The sequence below is a fragment of the Onychostruthus taczanowskii genome, unplaced genomic scaffold (assembly GCF_017590055.1).
Source record: "Onychostruthus taczanowskii isolate IOZ18803 unplaced genomic scaffold, ASM1759005v1 scaffold4, whole genome shotgun sequence".
In the NCBI taxonomy this organism is placed as follows: domain Eukaryota; kingdom Metazoa; phylum Chordata; class Aves; order Passeriformes; family Passeridae; genus Onychostruthus; species Onychostruthus taczanowskii.
The window spans coordinates 7,992,237-8,018,098 of record NW_024501459.1 but is presented as its reverse complement, the minus strand read 5'-3'; the positions used below and the strand labels follow the sequence as shown (position 1 = coordinate 8,018,098).

The following is a 25,862-nucleotide window of genomic DNA, read 5'->3' as shown; positions in this document are numbered from 1 at the left end:
TTAGCTAAATACTGACCTCTCTGATGTGATTTGAAGCTATCATCTCATGAAAAAAAAAAAATGAAGGATCACTAGCTGAAATTGGAGTATTCAGCAGCAGGGCAAAGAGAACTACAGTACATGAATACAGAGAAGACTGTCCTTATGGTAATTCTGGCAGATGGCATAAGGTTGCAAGCAAGTAATAGAAAATTTTAAAACTAATGAAACAAGATTAGCATAGGCCATTCCATTAGTATTTCTCCTCCCAAACAGTTCAGTCCTGATTATATTTTATATCCTTGTGGAATTAAAGCACTGTACTTGCTGGCTGCAAAGGGAAATTAAACCAGGCTACTGTTTGTGGATGATTAACTTGCATTTCATTTCAGACTAAATGTATATGCTGGAGCCCTTTGGAGCCACAGACAGACCCTTTTCTTATGGGGAATTTGAGCAGCAGGATGAAGGGTCCAGTATTTCATCTTAGGTGAAATCAACTGGGTAACCACAGACAGACAAATCAAGACTTTCATGAACGCTCCCAAATTTATATGGTTTCACTGCATGAGAGATGTTGCCAACAAAATATGGTTAGGGAAAGCTGTGGGACTCCAAGATCTGTTTCTCCCATGCAGTGGAAAGGGCTGCTTGCTAATGTCTGTGTCACCCACCACTAACACACCCCTCCCCATGGTGGCAAGGCCGTTCATTGATGCTATTCCTGCTCCCCGTGCTGTAATCATTTGCTGCTGGTTGTCATCTCCAGAGGCTCAGATCTCCCCAGCTTTAGACCCCGAACAGAGGCAGCTGGGCTGGGACAATGTCACCTCGCACTCAGCAGGCAGGTGGAGAGGAGCCAAGTGAGAAGCAGCAGCTGCTGCTGAACTTGCTCTTGCTGGAGATGCCTCTCCTTCTCCATCAGAGGCAGAAGCAGCCCGTGGTGACCACAGTGCTGACTTCAGCTCTCCCCAAAGGAGGATGAAGCTGTATGATGCAGAGTTACCTATTTTGTTCGTGCTGAATAATCTTCTTTTGGCCCTTCTTACACCAAGCAATCTACACACCTGTGGGCTGTGACTCCTGTTGCCTTATCCCTGCTCCCACATTCTGGAGGAAATTTATAGATGCATCAATACAATTTCTTAGAGTGAAATGACCCTTAAATAAAGTAAATGTTGGGAATTAATGGGGGAACTGATCTCTTTTTGCTGCTGAAAAACAATGAATACCCTATTGGTGCATTCTATTAAAAAGAGCCTGAAAATAAATTATATGCTGCTCTTATGATGAGAGTCATGCAGATTTATATTACTATTATAAATAATTATACAGTTATTCAAAGTAATTTTGTTATTGACTTTTGGGGCTTATCACACAAAGGAACAAGGGCAGTGACCTGATCTTTCATATGAAAAATAAAGACACATAAACTGTCTAACCAGCCACTTCACTATGCATGGAGAATAAAACCATTTTTATGCAAATAGAATCTGAGACCAAAATGCCTTTTTCCTTCACCTCCTTTCTACTTCATTATTAAATAAATCACAAAGATGTCACTGGAGACCCCATAGAAAGAGGTCTCAAACTGTAGAAATAAGAGCTTTCTGCCCTTGTCTATTTTTAATTTCAAAAGGTATTCTGAATTAAAAAAAAAAAAAAAAAAGAGATGGGAAAGAAAGCATAGTGCTCTTCATATGCCTGATTTCCCAGGAATAAAAACAACCTCTGTGTCCTTTAATAATAATGCAAGTTTTCAAAAACAGACACAAGTAAATGAAGATTAAACTATGATCCATGAACTATGATCCATGAGATTCGCATTGTCCACTGCTTTTCAAATTCAAATTCTACCAGACAGTGAATATTTTTGCTAATTAATGCAGCTAAAGTGTAGATGATAACTTCTATCCCCTCCCTTTTTATTTTTTTAATGGAGAGATATTTTTCTGGAAGTTCTGCACGTCAAAGCTGAATAATAATTTGTCATTTTTCATAGATGCTCCATATCATGTACAGTGCTGAGACTACAGTGCAGAAAGTGAGCAGGCAAAACCAATCATCTTTGTGTTGAAGAATAGATCAACATTGAATTTTTCTGTCATTTGAGCAAATACCCAAAAGTAACTACAGTTGTTTTGAGTCAGAGGTTTTTGGTTTTCAGTAAATAACATTAAATATCCCAGCTGTAATACAGAATTCTCTGTAGATCAGTCATATCACACTGAAAATTGAACACACATTAATGTCTTACCTAAGAGGGGCACAAATTTGGAGCTGGAAGATAGTCATGGATGTTGTCTACCAAAAAAGGGGTTATTCCAGAAGAGATGTTATGGAATAGTTAAGGTTTAGATTACAGAGTTTGTATTTGGGACAACTTCATTTGGCAGTGAAGTTCTTTGTCCTTGATCTTATGGATATTTCAGCACTTAATGTGACCTAAGGAAAAAAAGCTTTTGTCTAGACTGGGTGGGATTCCTGCAAAGGCTGCATTTCAGGGCCATGATTGGTGCTCCATGCTCACTGGGAATGTGGGAGAGATAGCTTTGAACAGTGGTGGGACCTGAAGGGAATGTGGGGTGTGCTGTGTGAGCTGGGGTGTGAGGGGACCCTTCCCACTATGTCCATGGGGACCTCTGGAGAGTGGGGCTCGAGCCATCCACCCAAGGGAGCACAGGTGGTTTGCTTTCTGTGGTGATCCTGGCAGCAGGATTATTCAGTGGATTTGTTTTCCTGACCTTAACCCTTCTGATGACAATTATTACTCTGCAGCTCTTCGTTCCCTAGTTGTTGGACTGAACAAGCTTGGTGTTCTTCACATCTGTCAACCAACAGGTTCTCCATCCTGCTGGTCATCTGAACAACAACTGAAATACAAGCCCATATATCTGCAAGAGTAAATGTCTCTTCATTTCGAACCAGGGAGATGCAATATTTAACCATGCAGGAGTAAGCTGAAGGGTGGTATTTGTGAGGAGAAAGAAATTATTTAGGCAGCCTGTGTTGTGAACTAGCATGAGGTTTTTGGATAGGAAGAAAGGGAAAAAGTCCTTTAAAGCTACGTAGGAACATCACCAGATATACTATTTGAACTGTTAGTTAATGGTAAAATGAAATATTTCCTACCCATGAAAGTACAAATCATGTATTGAATCAGATTCCAAAGGCGATGTAGTATGATAAGAAATGCCAAAAGTGTTATGCAGAATGCTAACTCCTGTGAGAAAATAAGAAGAGTGCTTCACCAGCGTTGTCATCACATGAACTAGTCATTAGCACTATGTTCCGTGAAAAAGCTCTGTTTCCACAGCACTTTTCCATTATATACTTTAATTAGAAGAAGGGAGTAAATACAGTGGTGTGAAGAACATCAGCTGGGGTTTAAAAAAAAAAGGGAGTATAGCACTTCAGAGTGGGTTCAGTAAAATCACATGCAGGAAAAATACAAAGTTGAAGTTCACATACTTGAAAATGATCACTGCCCCATGACAGCAGTCATTTCCTTTGTGACATAGACACATCTCAGCTCAGGTCCTTAAATCTGACCACAGCATCATCTCATGGCATCACCCTCACTCGGTTACTCTTTTTCTATTCTTCTGCACATTTCTGCTTCTTGCACTTTCCTATCTCTTGCTGTGTCTCCAGCCCATTGGCAATCTCATCCTCAGCCGTTTCCCCTGCTCCTTTCTCCCACATCACCAGAACCATGAGCTACTCTTCTCCACATCCTCCTCCTTCTTCCAAAATGCCAGTGTCACCTGTGATCTGGGAAAATATCAAGATGCAGCACCCCCAAACTCACATGCCAGCAAGAACTGACATCTTTCCTATGTGCCTGTTTTTGCTCCTGGTACCCAGTGAAGAAAGCTGGGTACCAGGCTGCTGTTGTTTTTCAGAGAGCTGCCCACATCAAACACAAGTTTTGTTCCTTTTCTTGTTGCTGAGACTGAGAGGTGCAGACCACACTTAGGCAAGCTCCCAGAAAATTAACCTAGTACGGAATTTTCCTACCTATTGTGAGATTAGGGTGCCTGGTCTTCAGTGTAACCGATAAGAGGAAACAGCACCAATAAATTTCACTGTGAATTTACTTTTTGCCAGTTCATTTCAAATATACTTAAGAAGAAAATGTCATAGTAGATTTGAGAATTTTAAAGTACTTGTGTTTTTAATTCCACTCAAATATTCTGAAATCAAACCCTGACTTGAAAAATAACCACTGAAATTTAGTGGTCAAATGTTGCTTTTGTTAAGAAAGTCAGCCACCAAATTCAAGTATCACTGACTGAAACCTCTAGCAGAAGATAAATGCCCCTTTTATAAGATTTCTGTGAACTCCTCCTAATTTTTTGCCTGGCACATGATTGTTTATCTATTGTCATACAATTGTTGACTATATAGCTGCTTATGTATGCTATATAGTCATCTCCAGACTTAAAGGAAACAGCATGAAATCCTTAATACCCACTTTTTCTTTCTCACACACACAGACACACACAACCTCTTCTCATTACACACAAACAGGTAATTGCTTTGTTAAAACATGCAGCTAGAAGCTGTAAATTACCATGGTTTGATTTACAGAGTGCTGCTCATGGGCTGGTCACCAGACACTGGAGCAGGACCTGGTGCAGTGCGCAAATCCTTGCACAGCTCCCTCAACTCTGTTCCTTGTATACATGTGCTGGAGGAGGATTATTGAAATTCAGGTTATACCAACTCTAATATTGTCATTTTAAGGAAAACACCCTCCTGTGCTCAACACATCAGTATCTGTTATCCTGTCATGCTGCTGAGTGTCTAACCCTGAACTGAAATGTATCATCTTCATGCTCTCTTTTAATCAAGTCTCCAGAATCCTTGGAGCAAACCCTCTGCCACAGATCTGAACCCAGGAAATCACACTCCTTACTGAGAGGCAACCAAACACACAGGAAGGCTCTGGGTGTTTGCACAGCTTCATGTTCACAAGGGGAAGTACTCCAGGTGCAGCCACAGAGCTGCAGAAGGCAAAGCCAAGCCATAGCTGCTCAACCAGTCACAGTAGGACGGCACATACACAGACTGTCAGCAGGTGATGAGATAAATCTCAGGCACAGGATTTTTCTGCCACTAACACATGCAAATATCTGATGTGCAGCGACATCACTGGCCTCTCCAATAGCTCCTGTGCGTGAGTAATTTGGATTACAGCTGGCACAAGCAAGGTGCACTGGCAGGTAAGCACAAGCAACCACCAGCATGCTGCTTTTGAAGCTACAGTCAGCCTGTCACACATTGAAACCATCTACAAATCCAGTGGATTTGCTGAAACGACAATTTGTGCTGTTTTCATATTTTTGAAATTGTTCTTATTCTTTAGCATGCAGAGGAAAATGAAGTCACATTTTCCTTAACAATTGGTGTTCCCCCCTTGCTGCACGTCACAGCCCTCTGGGGTGACTTCAGGAGCACTGACCTTGGACGTCGCTGCAGTGGCATTACTTTCCTTACCACTCCCTGGTGCACTCTCCTTGATTGTTGCTGCTGTCGGGGCTTCTGCCTTCTTTGCACTTGTTTCCAGAGAAACAGGAGTCCCTACTTTCCCCAGCCCACTCACCGGGCTTGAGCTTGGACTGCTTGGTTGCCGTGACTGGGACTTATACCAGCTAGGGTAAAACAAGGGATCGATGGTTTCTGCTGTGGCCGGCACTTGAGTGTCAGACTCGGGAGTCTGTTGAGAACCACTTGGTGTCACAACAACATCCTTAATCAGGACAGATAAAGAGAAGAACAAGCAGAGTGCACCACGTTACCTTCCTGCTGTAGTCACATTGTTCTGCATGTTGTGTTTGTTAGATATCACTGCAAGGCATAGGTTTGTCCTACTAATATGATCTGAAAGAATTGCAATCAAAATGCAAAATGCAAAAGCAACTATCATTTGAATAACACAGAGAAGAGAAAGAAAATAAATGAACCCAAAGCCAGAACAGGAGGGTAGAACTAGCTGGGAAGGGAGTGCTAACTGAGAAAGGAATGAGCAAGGGGCTCTTTAATTCAGATAAACCCTCAATTCAATTCTAAAAACTTAAGAAGTTCTGCATAAGATTCTCATGAACCCATACCAGCCATGAATGACAGATGTAGGTACCTTCAAATGGCTTGTTGGGTTTTAGGTTAAGAATAACACTTTAGCCAATGAGTCTGTTGATACAAGCAGTCAGAATAAAGGGAATACTGGAGGGAAGCATTTGCCCATGAACCTTGCCAGCAATGCTGTAAGCCAAGCACTGTTGCTCTGCCAGGAAGAGGAGCAGCTGGATGAACTGCATCTCTCTACCTGTGTCAAGATCTTGGGGTTTCTGCACACACAGTCTGCTATCACCACTGCATTTCTGCCTTGCCTTTTTACACCAGAAGGCAAAAACTCAAATACAGGTATCCCCCACACCACAACAACCACATACCATGTCTGACTCCCTGCCTGACTATCTCCTAATGGCATTTTACAATTTCTGTACCGTTCTCACTTAAGCCTTAGAAATTAGAGAATTCATCTTGGTGGGCAGAACTGCTTATGCCTAGTTCTTGTTTGCATAACACCCTGCATAAGTCAGGGGACACAAGTTTAGTTAATACAATGCAAATCTTCAAATTTTGATTTAATCAGTAAAGGCTGATTTAAGAACATCTTCACATGACTGATGAAAACCCACACATGTTTTTAGATCAAAGAAAGAAAGACTTCATATCCTTTATTTTCACTTGTTTTATGTGGGGAGCTTGCTACAATCAAAGATCCCTTGTGTGCTTTCTTGTTTTCACATAGGCCTCCTCAAATACATTCACAGCAGCCTTTACCCCTCAGCAACTTCACTGAGTAAATTGTCTAAGAGGAGAATTTGCTAAGTTAACTAAAGTAGCAGATGAAGTATATTTTAATGTACATCTTTTAGAATATGCAGCAATTATAATCTCATTCTAATCAAATTCCCTAAGAAAAGTGTTGGCCTAAAATATTCACAGCCTGAACCTGTTTGCTGTTAGGTTGTAAGAGGCAGTTTCCTCTCAGGTTTGGTGTATTGTTGTATCGTGCTTTTTGTTTTATCAGTGGGTCTATGGTTTGATTTGTGATTTAGTGCTTTTCCTGGTGCTGGTTTTTCCTTTTGTCTCCACCCTTTTCCCAGAAATGTCGTCAGCTAGTTTCTAGTTTCTATTTCTCCAAATTTTACCCATTTCCTAAAAACTGTTGTTCTTCCTTGGAAGTTTATTGGTTCACTCCTGTTATTCCCCGCCTGGGTTTTTACTCCCAACTCTCCTGATTTGTTGGAAGTTGGGTCTGCCCCTGCCTTTCCCCTGAGATATAAGTCTTTGTCGGCCCCTTAGTCGGGGCCCAGGAAGAAAGAGGGGAAGAAACACCATCAAATAAAGTTTCCCTGGGACCCCTGTGCGCTGCCTGTGTTTTATACTGCGCCGAAACAACTGACAACTGGGATTCAAGGAGCTCCAGGGGGAAAACTGCCGCCCCTCACTCTCACATCAGGTAGCGGGGAAAGAGAAGCGGCAGTGTATGATATTTCTGCATCTACCTAGACATATCCCAAAGATGATCAGAGCAGAAGGCAGCAAGTGCCATTCACAGAAAACAGATTAAAAGTATAATCTAAAAACTGGTAGTGGAAAGCTTCCTAAATCCAGAGGGAATGCCAAATTCTCTTAGTATAGATATTTTAACAGTCATCTCATTTATAACAGTTAGTCTGAGTTAAATCACAGCAAGCAGAACATTTGTTGTAATACACTTAACTCCCAAACAGTCTTTTTTATTTATCACTTACGTATCCCATATATATCTTGATTTGTCTAGCAGCTAATTTTTTGCTTATCAAGTGACACCTGCACATGTTGAAGTAGAGTTGCATATATGTGTACAAGGGCAATAAATAATTTTTCCCTCCAATGCACCGACTCCCTTAGCCTTGCTCCTGAGCTATGGTGCCCACAGGACAGTGTGGGGCATTTCCTGGCTCTGCCAGGTGCACTCAGCAAAGCTGGCAGGGCAGTGGGGCAGCAGAGACATTTACCTGACCAGCTGGGGCACCCAGCACCGGTGCTGGAGTGGGTTCAGCCGGGGGCTCTCCCCCTGCACTCTGTGCTTCAGGGTCCTGCTGAGGTGCTTGTGGTGCTCCCTCTGACCCTTCCTCTTCCACCTCTTCCTCCTCTTCCTCCTCTCCTGATGACTCTGTGTGGACTTCGCCCAAGCCTTCGCCATCCTCTGTCTCCTCCTCTTCTTCTCCCTCCTCCTCTGATAGGACAGGTGTAAAATGACAAGATGAGCACCATGTGAAGATGGCTTCAGACTTCAAGTAATTAAAAAGCCATTTGCAACTGCATGGCAAAGTCACTGACAGTCTTCTGCCTGGCAGAGAGGGTGTTGGTGAGGAGCCTGTTCCCACCAGCCTGGACTTGGCACTGCCATAGAGCTGCCAGCAGGAGCTTTGGGGCAGGGAAGACACTGAACACACATGCTGGTCAAAATCTTAAGCTGCCCCTTTCCATGGGAAGGAGGACAGGAATTCCTGTCAATGCAGTTATCCTCATGAGGGATGTGCAGCACAGCCCTGCATGTTTTGGGAAGAGGATGCCTGGGATCTGGCACAATCTGTAATGAAAAAAGTCCTTTTTCCAGTTCTAGGTATATGTTTGTTTTAATGCCATTGAAACTGTCCTCACAATTCTTTACTGGGTCAGTGCTTTGCAGTGCATGACTGGAAGTTTGAGATATCAGCATGCCTAAACCAGACTGTCAAACTTGGTCAAACCACTGCTTTCGTGCCATCTGACAAATCCTGTGGACTTGCAGTCGTGGCTCAGGTTGTTTCCAGAGGAAGGCCTCTAGCACTGGATTTTCTTTTGTATAATCACACTAGTTATCCTAAAAAATTTGCAGGGCCCTCCTAGCACTTCAGAGCAATAAACCTAGATTTGATTATAATTGATACATAATGCTCTGGTTACATTTTGGCATAGAGAGAAATAACTGATTTGAGGTTTTCTACTCAGTACCATCATGTGAATCACACACAGCTGCTATATATGAAAGAAATTTTGGTGAAATAAATTATATACCTCTGTCAAAATCAATTTCTCGTATTATTTTTTCTTCTCTACTGAGGTTCACTGTGAATTGGTTCATATTCTCATACCCATCCTCTATTTTTTCCATTTGAAATCCTTTAGAAGCTTCAGTAATTCTAAAATAGAGATTGGTTATTGGCATTGGATTTGAAGATAAATTTATAAATTGTAAGTGATTATAAAAAAAAGAGTCTCAAGTTTAAATACTTACTTTTGTAGCAATGTTTTGGCATTCTGTAGAAACAAAAAAGAAATAACTGACTTCTTAAATGGTTCAATTTTTTCAGAGATTTTATGCATTGAGAAATAATTCTTACAATGGCAGTTTTTAAAAGCACTAATAAGAATTTCATAAGTGACAGCCATGACATCTAGGAATGAGATTAAATTTGGATGGTAATTTCATGGTTCCCTACTCATCTCTCTTAAATTTACAGTAAGAAAACAAAAGGAAAAAAAAAGTAAATGTATCAAATGCAGCTTAACACATAAATTATTGAAAATTAATGATTTTGTCAATTTACAAGTGAAACCTGTAATTCCCAGAAGTTCATGTACACATGAACATATTGTCCCACCATGGTATTGGTGGGAAAATAAAGATTACCTGGAAAATGTTTGGATTCCTATTTCTTCTAAGGGGACCAGAAATTCATGCACAGGATAGTACATTTTGTTGCAAATAGCAAATACTCGTGTTCTTGATTTGGATACTATTCACAAGAAGAGCAGTTATTTGTCTGAGCTGATTCAGGTGTTTAAAAAATGAGTTTGTATTCATGTTCATGTGAAGATAAACAAACTCTGAATAGGCCTACAATTGACACATGCTTAAATAATATATCAATAAACCCATCATTCTTTTTCTAGCTCTATTTATAGACTTTATACCTGCAAAAACACAGCCATTTCTGGTTCTTCCATGAACTGGATTCCTGATTCAACCAGTTTTGACACAGCTTCCAAGTGATCCGCATACTTCTTCATCAGGGAGCGGACGTGCTCCAGTTTCTCCTCTTGGGTTCTAGTGATTATTTGTGTCATCTCATTTTTTCTTTCTTCCAGTACAGAATAGAGATAATCAAATTTTTCACACAACTGTTCTTTCTGTCGTTTGCAGCATTCCTGTGAATCATTTGGTTTATGTTAAACATGTTATGTTCTTAAAAGGGTTTCTATTTTTACAGTTACTTGGAAGCATTTTCATCAAAGAAATTCCTCTTTCTGAACAGTGCAAAGGATTCTGAATGACCCCAGAGACTTTTATAATTTTCAAAGTCCAAGCTGTTGGAACAAAAGTTTAAAAACTCTTCTCAAACTCTGAGTTTCAAGCCACTGAAAGCCCCCAAACAGGTCATTGTATAACTTGTGAGTCTGCTAAAAAAAGTAAAAAGGTATTTATGATGTCTGTGGTGATACATCAAAGTCTGCAGAAAAAGTAAAAGCTCCCACCGTATTAGCAGCTGGGTCCATTTGCGTGAACAGAATGGTTTTAAAAGGAGCGAGCATCTCAAACAGCTCTGGAGAATTTTCTTTTTCTGCCAGAGTGCCTGGAACAATCCTGGCTGGGCTTGATTTTCACATACGCCCTCTTAGACTCTATTTGGACAAGAAGTGTCCATTTTATTCCATTTACTGTGCACTGAATGAGGTAGAGGTTCTGCAAAGAAAATGGTGTGTGACAGAAGCACAAAGACAAGAAGGAGGAATCAGATTCCAACCGTATGCTCAGGCCCTGATTTTCACATCGTTTCTTGAGACATTTCTATTGTCCCTCCAACCAGACAGCAGCATCTTTCACTGAGTTAGGAGGATGGGTTTGATGACTGCTGCAGTGAGCACTCTCTCAAAAGAACAGACTGCACTTGTAAAGGAGGATTTATGGGGAGGAAATGGGGGACAGATTATATATAATGTCTGAGGTCTACCAAATAGAAGTACTTGAGTCATCTGTGTGCCCCAGGGCATGACTTTATTGTGGTTATGACCTGATTGTGGATGGTGGTGATTATTTAAATCTCTTTCCTAGGAACTGAGGCGGAATTGATTCCTCATCTTTGTCCCTTGAGGCATAATGCTGAGATTCTAGCAGCACAGGATTATTAACAGCTCTACAGAACTTTAGGTAGTGGTAAGACTTATTCACAGCACTTGGCCAGAGAGAATCCCACTTATTTCTTGACTTCCAGCCAGAGCTCATCTGTGAGTGGTATCATGAGCTCTGTACCCTTGAAAGGAGAAAGCCTTTCAAAGATTTACACTTGGCTAAAAATCACTGTCTGCATGAGGGTGGAGAGGGGATTGAATGCACATCTTGATGCATTGACCCAAGTATCCACCTCTGCCTCCCAATGAGGAGGGCTAGGCTAAACTCCTTGCAGGGGGTGCAGGCTTGTCCTGCCCTTCTGGGAGTCCTTGTCACTTCCCAGAAATTACTGATTACTGCAATTACAGGCACCCAACAATTACAATTACAACAATTACAACCCCCACAGGGTGGGGTTAAGGAAGTTTTCAAACCAAGTGGGTCATGGTTTCTGAGTGTCCTTCTATGTTCAGACCTCAAATAATCTTCTCCCACTCCTCTCCTAGCTGTCTCCCCATGAAATGTCATTCAGATCACTTGTAAAGCAACCTTAATTTCGAGACAGGTGTGTGCTATCTTTGTCATTTGACACAGGACAAATGTTCGGGGAAGAAGAGCAAGCAAATGATAGCAGGGTTCCCTGAGAGATCCTTCCCCATCTTTAAGCACTAATAGATAGTATTTCCTGCCAGCAGATATTACAGAGCTGTGAATCTCATGAGTGAGAGTGCAAAACAGGTTTCTAACTGCAAATGCTGAAATATTTCTGAAATATTCTCTTTCTGCATAAAAAGTTCCCATATGAAGCCTCTGCCTGATGGAATTACTCTAATCAGATTCTGTGTAATGAAAGAGGTTAACAAATACATGACTTTGCATTCTAAAAAGTTCTCAGCCTTTTTGTTTTTTAAAGCACAGCTACATCAAAAAGAAAGGAGTCCTTGCTACTGAGCATGAATCTCACTGCTTGTTCCAAAGGACCTGTATTGACTGGCCAATGCTCTTAGCATTTGAAAAAACACTGTAATTTTTCCTCTGTTATTAGACTAATTTACAGAGCTAAACAGAACTTAATTATTGATTATAGTTTTCTGGTATTTAGCATTTTATATTCCTTTCTCAATTTTCAGTATAATATGTTAATTAGGTCAACTTTTCAATCAGTTAAAAGTTGTACAAGTATTTTTTTGCTTTTCTGGTTTATAAGGCTGGAAAGGAGCAGTGTCTAAATGTAGAACTGTAGACTATTACTGATTCCAGCTAAAGGGAAAATGATAATGTATTTTCTGCTAAAGCAGATATTTATTGTTCTCTGCAAATTGTTAAGCAGAAAGAAGAGACAATCCTGGATTGTGTTATTTCCATGGGTAAACATTTCTGAGTTCCAGCTGTAGTCTCTTGTCCTCAAGGACAAACTGATGTCAACTCAGACAAAGCTCTTGCATAGTAGGAAATGTGATTTGCTTGAAATGTAACATGGAAGTGCCAAGGTAAACTCTAAGATCTGTTTTCTGCAATCTTTGACTTTAAAGGTGAAAAGCCTGATAAAACATCAGAAGGTAAAATGGCTGCATTTTCTTTGGGCTTTGACTTTAAAGGTTAGATTTTAAACTGAGTGGATGACTCTGAGGAAGTTAGTTTCAGAAACTGTTGTATTTTTTAGGTATTTTTAGCACAGTGTTTGCTCCATTTTTCAGACTAAGTGTTTGAAGATTTGTTTCTGGTTCAGCTAGTTCAGCTTAAATGAGAGTAAGCTTTTGCTTTTGTATAATTCAAATTTCTGCAGTTAACCTACTTGAAAGGCTTGTTTCTGTCTGCAAAGTCCTGATAGCAGCTAACTTCATTCTTGCAGGGTGAAGGCTTCCCAACAACAAAGTTCTGACTCTGCCTAAGTAAAAGTGAGAGCATTAATGTGCTCTCTCTTTTACTTGGGCCAATGGGTTTGTGTTCTTTGAAACAAACTCAGACATTTTCTGTTTCTTCTTGCTTGGAATTGTGTACATAGATTGTGTAAATTTTTTTTCTTACTAACTAGAATCTGTATATCTTGGATTAACTTATTTTTCCTTACCATTTCTCCTTTCTGCTCCATCTCTGAAGGGTCAATATAATTCTAATTGGGCTGAGAGAGATGCGACTTCTTCACTAGATGCTTCATCAAATTCTGATCACAAAATCAATTAATATGAACTCCATTCAGCCTATTGTCCTGTGATGCTCAGATTGGTCAAAGTTGATGTTTATATTTGCTTTGCTGATATAAAGCTCTCAGAGAAAGTGAAAGCCACTTCTGCTATTGAATAACACAAAACTAATTCCAGCGCTCCCAGAGTGAGGCCTTCACCAGAAAGTCCAGTAAGAGCCCAAACTCTTCTTTCCCATGAGAAACAAAACAAGACTCCTTAGAGGACACCATATTAAAACACTACTTCTGTGCAGAAGGCAAAGCAACCAAATACAGAACAAATACTGACACACCTTTGAACCATGCTGTGCCTACCCTGTGGCTGAGACTAAGGCTCTGTTCACAGGACCTGTCAGACTTCAGACTAACTGGTCTTTTATGTAAAGGTCTTACATGGTCTTAGATGAAAATCTAAGAATCTGATCTCAGATGCTAAAGGAGCTGGGAGTTGATGGTATTTTGGTGAATCTGCTTTTAACTTCAGTGAGATCCTATTCCACTAAGAATATTGAGCAAGACTTGCTGATATGGATTATCCTTACTCTTTACCCCCCACCATATAGCAAAGGTCAGAGGTGCTGAGCAGGATGTACCCTTTGGTTGAGGCAGCACATCTTGGTAATGTACAAAGCCACGAGGAATGGTTTAGTGAAACAATGTGGGAATGCATGTGGGTAAAGTGACGTCTGTTGAAGAATGATAATTTAAGAAGATTAAAAGATGCACTGTCACACTGAAATAACTGCATTTAAAGGGGTGGCACCTACCTCAACCGTCTTGCAGGTCTCCTCCAGCTGTGTGACGATCCCTTGCATTCTGTCATTGCTCCCCACCAGGACTGCAATGCCATCACTCAGCTCAGACTAGGCAGTAAGGAGAGAGCAAGCAGAAGGGTGTCAGGTGCTGTCACACTTCAGGGTGACACATCAAACAGTGGGGAGCAGGGGACAAATAAGCCATACCCCGGATATTACTTCATCTTTCCACCAGAACTGAGAAAAATTGGAGCTTTATGTGCCCACAAGATACCTGCTTGTATTTTGACATTTGTTTCCCCCCTCCACACACTATGAAAACATTGACATTTTGGAATTTTTAGTGGAGAAGAAACTGTGGTTTGGAAAGAAGGAAGAACTTTGTTCTAGGAAGTTCCTCTAGATGCTTTTGTCTGAAGTGCTGTTTCAACAAGCTCCAAATATTTCCTTTGGGTTTGTTGAGGGAAAAGACTCTTGAGAGGTTGTTTTTTCCATGTCTGGGTCTAGCCACACCACTGTGGTATTTCCCTGAGGACTGTAGCTCTTGGCCTTGAAATAGAGAAGAGGTGGCCCATGGACCTGGAGCAGCCAATGCGTTACAGAGTCCCTGCCATGCAGGCAGTGGGGTTGGAGTTGTTGGGGTGGTTGTTGGGGTTGGAGTGAGAGGGGACAGGAGAAAAGGAGGAAAAGAAGGTAGAGGCTGAGCCACTGGCATGAGGGAAATGAGTGGAGGAAGAAAATAACCTGAGTGTGGGCATGGAGATGATTATGAGGTATCCCTAAGAGAGACAAAGAAGCCAGTCCTAGGAAACTTGGGGAGGGTGATGCGGAGTGCAAAGGGCCCTAGGCACACCACTGTGGTAACAGAAACAACTGTGTTCATAGCCTCCACAGCTCTGTACAGGATCCTTTGAGACCTCCACAGCTCCGTAAAGGCTCCTTTGAAGCATGCATCCTGCAGCCTCCAGGTTATGCCTCTCATCTTGGGCATGACAGCCTCTTTCCATGGGCCCTCTGGAAAGGAATACACTGCTTGCAAATCTCCATGCAAAATGAGTGATTGCCGGCATGGATTCAGTCCAAAAAACTTCTCCTTCCTCTTCCACCTTTTTTTTTTTTTTATTGAAAAGGATGTTTTTAACTCCTTTCCTAAAGTAACTCCTCATTTGTAGTTTACATGCACACATGCATCTGTGTGACGAAGTTGGAGGCTGGGATTGCAAACTTGGCCTGTCTGATTGCTTGCCGCACTGGGGCCCTCCAGAAAAATGAGCTGTTTATCTCAGGAGGATAACCCAGTGAGTCAGGTTTTAAATTAACACTGTATTAAAAATAAACAAGTCTTTTATTGGTGACAGCAAGGGCAGAAGATGTTAGGTACATCCTGTGCTGCCAACTATTGAATATTCCTTCATTCACTTGCAGGAGGAGGTTTTTCACTTAACTTTTCTTAAAAATGGCATGCTTAAATGTAAAAGTGTCTGACAGATAACTATTTGATTTGAAATGGTCTGTTCTCTTTCCAGTTCTTAGTGTTGAAAATACCACTTGTTTGTCTCATCTGAAAGAACTGCAAAAAGGGATTAGGAACTCAAAAGAGAAATCCTCAGCTCCACATCAAAATTGGGACAAATTGTAGTATATTTTTTTGTGATCTCTCATAAATTTATTTTCCTGCATTTCTAAATAGTTTCACAGATTTATAGGAGCCTTTCAGTCACACACACGAGTGGCAAAGGCAACCCAGACCCTTTTGGAAACTCGCAGGAAGGTCATGGGAATACCTTCCTGTTGATGGTCCTGTCAGTTTCTTCAAGTACTTTGAGAAACAAAAAGATATTTACCTTCTGTTGCTGGTAAACATTCGTGAGGGGAGCAACCTGACAGTCTTTGTGGGCACCAAAGATTTTGCACAAGGAGCAGGTGGGCATTTCACAGTTCAAACAATAAATATTAATTCTCTCATCTTCGTGCTCTTCGCACATTGGCTGGTCACACTTCCTTTCAGGTCTGCAAAAGAAAATATTTGTTTAAAACAAAGATGGTGCTCATGAGTTTCTGATATCATCACTTTGAGTGTTAGCTTGAAATATGGTACATTTGTATAGCAGCAACCAAGGTTGACTGAATACACAGCATAGACTTAAACCTGCCCTATGGGATGACTAAAGAGACAATGGTACAGCTTAATACAGCTCAAATGACACAATATGATGTGATGCTAAGACAGCAACACGACTTTGTATAGGGATTCCCATATGAATGAGGAATGTGACTGGGAGTGTGACAGAATACTTGCTCATATTTAAAAATTCAAATAACCTCACTAAGCCTGGACTCAGACTACTCATGTATTTTAATTAGCATGTTATCTAACATCTGTCTGAAATATAAAACATATGTAATTTCTTTCTGGTTCATCATGCAAATTGTTGTGCACTTGGCTTAATGCAGCAAAGCTGTTATGGGGAAGACTGATTTAAGCAAGAGTTGAAGATGCTGATGAACCTTTAGGCCTGTAACTCTAAATCTCTGGTGCTGAGCTTTGTGAGGCCCTGGTCAGGACTGTCAATATCAAACAGCTCTGGGTCCTTACAGCCTTTACATTAGGCCAGCAACCAAAACAAGGTGTCACACAAATTGATTTCAGCCAGGTGGCACATGTCTAACATTACAGTGTCAAATGTTTTAGCAGTAGTTTATTCATCTGTACCCAGCAGAAAGCACATGGGCTATACAAGTGTTCTTCTCCTGTGCTAAGCCAGGAACTGTCACCACTTTATAGCTCAGTCTGATCGTCTCTTCACCAAAACCATTTGGCTGTATACACACAGGTCTGCACAACCTGCTATCTTAGGATAATGTAGTTGTAGCTTCCTTCAGATGAGCCACTTAACCAACATTCCCAGTGCCAGTGCCAGCTCCGGTCTGGTGTGTGTGGGCAGCGTGGTGCTTTCCTGAGCCCACACTTCAGGCTTAGCACCCTGAGCACATCTGTGGCAAACACATGAGTGTGTAAGCATGTGGTACAGAAGACAGGGGCCAGTAAACTCATGGAAAGAGTGTGTCTGGGATTCAAGTCTTCAAAAGCCACCACTGTTACTGTAGCAATGTTAACTATTTTCAGCACAAACCATTATCCCCTTCTGCTGTTGTTTGGATAGAGAACTATGACTTACCTGTAGCAAGTGGAACAATGCCATCATATAAATATTTTTTTCATCATTAGAAACTATGGAATTCAATGGAATTACATGGGAAGCTTTTTTAAAGCCTTTCTACAGTGCTCTGTAGCAAGGATGCAACCAGCTATTCTATTAAAGCTTAAAATGTATGGGGGAAAAAATATCATTATTTTGTATTATATTAAGTAGAGTTTTTCCATACCATTTGGTAGAGTGGATATGGCATTTAGTTTTTAATGACAAAGTACAGATTTTCTCTTCTGAAGGGAATGGAATATGATCAGTTTGATGTATTAGAAAAAAAAATCTAGCAAGAAGTAAAATGTCTCACACATTTGTGGGGCTTTTTTTAATTCAAGAGTGTCCTGGGATTAAAAGGGTTCATAAGGAAAATCCATAATCTGCCATATAACATGATATTTCAGAATAAAACAAGACAAACACTTCTGAAGAAAGTCTGTATTATTTGGGTCAGATTTCCAGCATTCATTAACACAAGGCACTTTGTCAAATCGAGCATTGTTTCAATGCTAGTCAAAAGAGGCGTGTCCCCTCCATAAAAGATGCTTTACATTGTTTGCAGATTACTGCAAACAGCCCCTAATATATTCATGTCATAGTGCACCAGTGGGAGGGCCCACGTGTGAGTGCAATACAATGAATTTCAAAGTGATTAATTAAGCCTGAGATAGCAGCTCTTCCTGCAAATATTTACAAGATCAGAGCCAGAAACTACCAGAATTTTATTGGACACTGGAATGGTGCCACTTGCATGAAAGACACATTACATAGATCAAAAAGGTGACGGTGTCAAGCAAGTTCAGCCAGCAGCAGCCAACCTTCAAAGGTGCCGCAGAGAGCTGGAAGCAACCTGGCAGAACTCCCTGAACTAGTGGGGCCCTGAAGACAGTGTCAGAAGACTAGAAATAAACAGATTTACAGTCTCCTCCCCAGGCAGTGCAAAAGGAGGGATTTTAGCACACAACTCCCTGATTTCAGATAGGATCCTCTAGATCTATGTTGGGGTAGCAGAGGCCAAAACACAACCTCTAAGTTTAAAGTGGAGATTGCTTCTGAAACAGGAGATTAAAGAGTAGCTGATAGGAAAATGGCTGCGTGGCTTTAGTTACAGAAAAGGTTCACGACAACTGTGCCAGTGACCAGAGAAATGTCAGACTGCTGAAATGTCCTGATACCTTTGTGGTCTCATTTTTGGACTCTTCCCTTTGAGATGCTAAGCCTGTACTTGAGTGTCAGAGGCACTTTCCCACTGAAATTGTGTTAGGACCACACCTGAAGAACTGACTGGGTCCTGGACTGCCCAGTACATGAAGACACTGACATACTGAAAGGAGTCCAGAAAAGGGCCCTGAAGATGATTAAGGGTCTACAGCAGCTCTCCTGTGAGGAAAGACTCAGAGAGCTGGAACTTTCAGCCTGGATCAAAGAAGGTTAAGGGGAATCTTAACAATGACCTTGATCTTATCAATACCTTTGGTTATCTAAATACCTGAATGGAGGGTGTAATGAGGATGGAGTCAGGCACTGTTCAGTGCCAGGACCAGAGGCAATGGACACAAACTGAAATATAGGAGGTCCCCTCTGAAGATCAGGAAACACTTTTTTACTGTGAGAGTGACTGAGTACTGGCACATGTTGCCCAGGATGATTGTAGAGTTTCCATCCTTGAAGATACTCATAATGAAGACATCCGGACATGCTCCTGGGCAACTGGCTCCGGGTGGTCCTGCCTGAGCAGCGGGATGACCAGATGCTCTCCAGAGGTTCCTTCAGTCTCAACCACTCTGTGACTGTGACTATAGGTGAGGCAGTGCAAAGTTGCTGGACACATAAAGAAGCACACTTTATTTAAGAACCTAGTAAACCCTTAGGAAAACTGCTGTTAGCATACTTTCTGTAGGATTTTTTCAAATCCAAAAAGGCCTCTGCTGAAGTGCTGAATCCAGTTATGACAGTGTTTTTACTGAGGAGCTTAAGACAGCTGTAGCACTTGCTGTGGCATACATCACCTGGTGTCTGCACCTGGTCAGGGGATGGAGAGGATCTGCACGGTTCTATGAGGCACAGTCAGGTCATTAGTAAAGGTATGAAACTGCATTTGCCACAGTATCAGTCTTGGGCATACAGTGCTAATGACTGGCCTCCACCTGACTTCATGCTGCTCACCATGACCCTTTGAGTCTGGCAGTACAGCCAGTTTTTGTCCAGGTCACTTTCCACTGTCCACTCTGTCACAGGAGACAGTGTGTAAAGTCTAGATAAACAGTAACTACTGCTCTCCTCTCATGCACCGAGTTAGTAATCTCACTATAAAAGGCTATCAGATTGGTCATGCTGATTTCCTCTTCATAAATCCATGCTGACTATTTCTAATCACCTTCATGTCATTTATATATTTAGAAATGGTTTCCAGGAAGGTTTGCATGAAATACTTTCTAAGGATCAGTGTGCAGGACTAGCCTGTAGTTCCCTTGATTCTCCTCCTTGCATTTCTTGAGGATTGGAGGAACATTTGCTTTCTTCCAGTCCAGTCTACAGGAAATGGTACCAATTACCACAGCTTTTAAAAGATTATTGAGAGTGACCTTGCAATAATATAAGTCAGCTCCCTCACCACTTATAGATGCCTCCCATCAGGATGTCCAATTTTTTTCTTTATATTCTCTAACCTGATCGCCCTCCACCAAAGGTGAGTCTTCCTTGCTCTAGAATTTCCCACTGGTCTCAGGGTACCATGATTCCATAAAACTCAACTTAATAGTAAAGTCTGAGGGTGAGTACATTGGCCTTTTCTACATTCTGTGTTACATGAGGCCCTGCTCTGTCTTGCAGTGTACTCACACTTTCCCTAATCTTCCTTCTGCTGCTGATGCAGCTGTAGAAGCTCTCATTAGCCTCCATGTCCCTCATCATATTCAGTTCCAGGTGGACCTTGGCTTTTCTAACTTCATCTGCATGTGCTTGGGGAGTGTATCAAAATCTTGCTGAATCACCTACCTTCTTTTTGTTTCTTTTTTATTTTTTTTTTTTAATCAGGAGCTCCCTCTTAATCAACACAATTGTTTTGTCACCATTGCTCGAGTTCCTGGATATGGGAATAGACCATTTTGACCTTGGAGGAAGGTGGTCCTTGAAAATCAGCCACAATGATGGACACTCTCAAAAGCAATGAAAAGCCCACCAATACCCAGGGTGGAAATGCAGCCTGAAAAATGAAAAGGCTATAGAAGTTCATGTGGACATAAGGATACGTGGTGCTCTGTTGCACTACTATCATGGATGCCCAACCCAAGAAAACTAATGGTGCAGGTGAGCTTGGGGCTTTGTCTTATGGGGAATTGGAGAAGATCCAGATGATCCCATTCCTCATCTCTTTCATTGCACAGCTTATGGGGCTCCTCCTCTCTTGGTGACCTGTGGTCAGGGAGCAAATTTCCCTGGCCCAGCCTGTCTGAGATCCCCAGATGCCCCTGCAACCTGGCCTAGAGAGACACATCCTGCCTTGGGAGATTGGGCTAACACCTCGGAGGGGCAGGGACAGACACTTCTGGTGATGCTGGCTATGGGGCCCTGCAGGACATCAGCACCATCGCAGAGCCCATGCAGGCTGCTCTCAGCACAGCCTGGTCCCTGCTGCACACTCTGCTCCACCCGTGCTGGGGGCTGCAGGGACAGCCGGTTCCTCGGGCTCTCCCTGGTAAATGCAAGGCAGAAAGAGTGCCCCACCCTCCCTGATCAGGATTCAGCAGGTAACAAAGCCCAAAGCACCTTTTGATCTGGAATAGCCAGCTGAGATCATTAGAACCTGCCAGATTTCACAAAAAGTCACAGCCTCCTGTTGCTACCCTTTCCTGGTGACAGCAGGGATCCTGATGTTCCTCAGATAGTTTAGGTGATCAGCAGCCTACAGATTTTCAAAGACTGGTTTAATATTTAGCCAACTCAGTTTCCACTGTTTTCAGTCCTTTGCTGTCTTTTAAAGCTTTTTACAAGCCACCTCCTGCTTGAAGAATTCTTCCGTTGTGTTGCTAACACATTCTAAATTGGGCAACAGGCTATGCTGCCATCAGCTGGAATTTGATGAGCAATGGGATAAAAGACCATATGATGTGATACTTAGTAATAGGAGGGGCTGCATATGAGGGCTTAGGCGGACTCTCCCAACCTCAGTCCAGCTCCTGCCCCAGTTTTTATTTTAAAAAACCCCAATTTCTTAATTAAAATAGAAAGTCCAATTACAAAATAATAAAATAAAATAAATAAAATAAAATAAAATAAAATAAAATAAATCAACCAAACCTTTTGAAATAAGCTAGTAAAATCTTGCTCCCTTGCTCCCTTTTCTCTCAGCTCATGTGAGATGCAGATGGGAGCTAGCCTCATTCTGGCACATGCAGTTATAGTGAATTATACCCACAGGAGAACTCGATGGGAAGAGGTTCCTGTCTGGAAATCACACATGCTGCCAGTTTGAAGGGGTGTCTTGGGAAGAACAAGGAGGCAAAGATCACATCTCACCCTTCTTCCTATGCATCTCTGCCAGACCCCATTTGTCACAGTGGAAGAGACTGGTATAGAAGGAAGAAGTGGGGAAGAGTTGTGTTCCCTTGACTTTTTGCTTTCAGTGGGACAGCACTGGGAAAAGCCATGAAAGATCTGCTCACACTCTCAGGGGAGCCCAAGGAATGTCAGGCAGAGGGAGATAAGCAGCTGAGGCCCACAAAGGGCCGAATAGTTTAGATAATGCTGCTATGCATTGCTGCTACTATGTAACCCTGACAATGACTTTCATTCTAAGGACATATATGAAGGTTAAATAAGCACCGTAACAGATTAAATAAGCAAGTCTTTTGGACAAATATATAAGCAAACCCATGGATTCCCAATATTCTCCTGTTTTATTCATCATGTGCTTAACTTTTGTGGAATTTTTTAAAAATCTACTAAATCTATTCTTACATTTCTACTTAACTGTATTTTGTTCCAATTCCCCATGAACTACACAGGAAAGAGGACCTGCCTTTTTTTTTTTTTTTTTTTTTTTTTTTTTTTTTTTTTTGCTTTAAATACATCTGTGAGCTGAAAAAAAAGCAAAACCAAGGAAGACATGAGGACATACATGTCCAGCTTATTTGATCAAAAGCAAAGTCCACCCTTGCAGCTTTGTTGATTCATTTCCTCCGAGATTTTCCTGACTAAAATAATATTTGAGTATCAATGACACACACGGGGGTAGCTGACCTTTACTTGGCACAGAGCGCAAAGGGCAGCAGAAAGGACAATTTTAAGCCAACTTCGTGCTCTCCAGTGTTTTGGAGCTCCAACCTATGCCCAGCTGCCACAGTCCTCAGAGATATCCAAGCAGTTGAGAACAGCCAAAGCCACCATAAGGCTCTATCTCTCTGCTGGTGACTGTCCTTCTCTGCTGGAGGAAGCATCCTCAGCCACCCCAGGGACTGGGTTCTGGTGGCTGTGTCCACCTGCACCTGTGATGCCATCTCTCTGTCCCTGGGAAATCCAGCTCCTTGTTGCGGTGGGATCAGAAGACTGTCAGGGAGCATGGCCAGGATTACACCTTCCAGGTGAACAAAACACCTTGCCATACTGAGCCAACTCTTAAGAATCCATGCTGGTGACAAAAAACAGCTTCCCTTGGGGCTCCTGGTGGCCTGGGACCAGGTTAACTCCATCATAGAATCACAGAATCATAGAATGGGGTTGGGGGTGGAAAAGACCTGAGAGATCTTGCAGTTCCAATGTCTCTACCTTGGGCAAGGACACCTTTCACTAGCCCAGGCTGTGTGAAGCCCCATCCCTCCTGGCCTTGAATGCTGCCAGGGATGGATCATCCACAACCTCTCTGGGCAACCTGTGCCAGTGCCTCACCATCCTCACAGTGAAGAATTTCTTTCTATATCTAATCTAAACCCACTGTCTTTCAGTTCAAATCTTTGTCTTATCACTTCATGCCCTTGTCAGAAATCCCTCTGCAGCTCTCTTGTAGGCCCCCTTTAGGTACTGGAAGGTGCTCTAAGGCCTCCCCAGAGCCTTCTCTTCTCCAGGTTGAACAACTCCAACTCTTTCAGAAGAGAGATGCTCCAGCCCTCTGAGCACCTCTGTACCCCTCCTCTGGACTCACTCCAGCAAACCCATCCTTATGCTAAGGACTCCAGACCTGGATGCAGTATCCCAAGTGGGTCTCATAAGAGCAAAAAGAGGGAGAAGATTATCTTCTTCACCTTCTCCCTACTAAGTTCTCCACAGTGGTATCATGAATCCAACCCATCCCAAGGAAATAAGGATGAGAACACATTTTTCTGTTTCTGGATCCACTACACGTCAAATGCAAGAAATTACCATTCAGGAGTAATCTTACTTTTTCAAATTGACCTATTCCTCTGCCCTGAGGTCTTTCTTCTTGTGCACAGCCACACAGCTCTGGAATGTTTTGTTAACTGCTCTTCCTTCTCTTTCATGGACTCATAAATAACACTTTATTTCATAAGTTCACATCCCAAACTGACAGGAATGGAGATATTTTTAACAGAATTTTCATTTGGTATTATGATGCAGAGTACCTTCTGTGTGAAATTCAGTTTTCTTTCTGTTTGCACTGTCTGTACCTGAGGATTTTCTAATAAGATTTGAAATCTTTCCCCTTCTTTAACATGAGAATGCACAAATAATTGTCTGAACTGTTTTTGCAATAAATGATGTTAACCAAAATACTTTTCTCTTAATCATATTAGTAGCTGTGCTGACCTCAAGGGCCTTGCTTTCACAGGTAAGTGTTGCTCATGTGAATAAATATGGCCCAATCCCTTGCTGTAAGTGGAAACAGGGAAGTTCAGCATTTATTTGGATAAAGTTTTCTGTACTCAGTGAGAGCTAACTTCATGGTGCAGCAGTCAGACATGGCAGCACAACCCCTTTCTGCTTTTCCAAGAGACAAAATGACTAAATCAACCTCTGAAGAACACACAGTCCCTTGTTACCTTGTGGACTCCTGCTTGTAGATGTCGATGATGTTCTCCACCAGCAGGTTCCTCTGCAGCCCGTAGACGCCGTGTCGGTCCAGTAACACCTCGTGCCGGCAGGAGGGACAGCGGAAGCGGCCTCCCGACGCCACAGTTGTGCCTCCCCTGGTCGGCAGGTAGGGGTTGGAGGCCTGTTCTTGCCAAGCAGCACAAGGAGAGGAAGGTACGGCCATGAAAACCCATGAAAGCCTCTTCCAAAAGCACCAAATGGTAGGAAACCATTTGTCACTATGCCAAATGAGAGGGTAATTCCGACACGTCACCCCTGGGAAAGCAGCTGGTGACTGCTGGGCGAGGGGCCAGTCCCTCAGCTCACGCTCGGCCATGTCACCACAGCCAACAGGTGGCACTTTCACCTGCTGGGAGCTCAGCCCTGGCACCCAGATACATCAACTTTGGCCTTAAATTACTCCCCCCAGCCCTGTTTCACCAACTGTTAAGAGTGATCTACCAAAACATGTAAAAAATCTTCTTTCCCATTCATTCCACCCAGTCCTGCTTGGGAAGCAGAGCTGTCTGTGGGAAGAAACCTACCTGGAAGATGTCACTGGCGCACTTCCGACAGAGATTGTGCTGGCAGGGCAGGATGACCACTGGCTTGGTGAACATCTCCAAACAGATGGGACAGATCAGCTGTTTCTCCAGGTTATCCATAGTTTGCTGCTCTTTGGAGAACGACTTGTAGCTCAGGGAGGTGCTCATCCCTAGCTTTTCCTGGGGCATGCGCTCAGGGCCACGGCCTTGTGGAGAGGTTTTGGGGTAAATTTCCCCTGAAATAGGTCCAAGGCTGGGCTGCGATCAGAGGCTGTCTGTGCTGCTCGGGCCGGAGGACATTGTTTGAGCGAGGGGCCGAGCAGAGCCGGGCTGTTTTTAGCAGTGCTGCGTCACGAGCTGCCGTCCTGCCGTGCCCATATATGCGCGTGAGAGCAGGACGGGCTGGGACAGGTGACGGCTGCCGGGGAGGGGGGAGGCCGAAGAGGCCCTGGCTCTCCTCACTCACACATGGCAGCCTTCACCCCTTGAGGAGTTGTGGGAGTGATAAGCAAAGGCCATCTGCTCCCTTCCCTTATCTTTGCAGGTCAATGGAGACCGAAGGGCTTGCCCCAGCCTGTGCAGCCACATCCTGCAGCCTAATAGACATTCTGTTGTGAGTGAGCAGCTGTGGCCACGACAGGCAGGATGTAGTTTTGCCCATGTGTTTTGGGAGGCTCCTGGATCCTACCTTTCCAAGGTGTGGAGTACATGTGGCTACTGGAGAAGACAATAGGAGTGGTGGCTGCTCTGGAGCTTGAACACTTCAGGGTGTAAACATCTCACCACCTTGAAAACCAGACTGTCGGACAATTCAGACTTCTTGTGAATTATAATGCCTGTATTGTCTCACCCTTCTCATGTGACTGAAAATAGAATAAAAGTTTTTAAAAACCCTCTGAGTTGCCCCATCTTTGAGTCAGAAAAAGGTATAATCTGACACCAGACAAAGAA

The 25,862-nt window shown here is 42.6% G+C and overlaps 1 protein-coding gene across 5 annotated transcripts in view; it reads right to left on the bottom strand.

Moving 5' to 3' along the window:
* TRIM55 (tripartite motif containing 55) overlaps positions 1–25,257 on the bottom strand; it is a 37,240-nt gene extending 11,983 nt beyond the window's left edge. Inside the window, exons 1-12 of one of the 5 annotated variants that reach the window (XR_005953267.1) lie at positions 24,912–25,257; positions 24,336–24,508; positions 15,979–16,144; positions 14,147–14,242; positions 10,000–10,233; positions 9,320–9,342; positions 9,100–9,224; positions 8,055–8,275; positions 5,447–5,734; positions 4,556–4,672; positions 3,451–3,753; positions 3,112–3,202 (exon numbers count right to left, since the gene is read on the bottom strand). Coding sequence is in view for 3 of the 5 variants with exons in the window: in XM_041412736.1 (XP_041268670.1) it covers positions 4,592–4,672; positions 5,447–5,734; positions 8,055–8,275; positions 9,100–9,224; positions 9,320–9,342; positions 10,000–10,233; positions 14,147–14,242; positions 15,979–16,144; positions 24,336–24,508; positions 24,912–25,100 (1,596 nt within the window). In the remaining 2 variants the exon portion in view is untranslated. Of the gene's footprint in view, positions 1–3,111; positions 3,203–3,298; positions 3,754–4,555; positions 4,673–5,446; positions 5,735–8,054; positions 8,276–9,099; positions 9,225–9,319; positions 9,343–9,999; positions 10,234–14,146; positions 14,243–15,978; positions 16,145–24,335; positions 24,509–24,911 lie in introns of those variants that run through there. The other 4 variants (XR_005953268.1, XM_041412735.1, XM_041412736.1 and 1 more) reach the window with 4 other exon arrangements.
* Between the last annotated feature and the right edge of the window lie 605 nt (positions 25,258–25,862).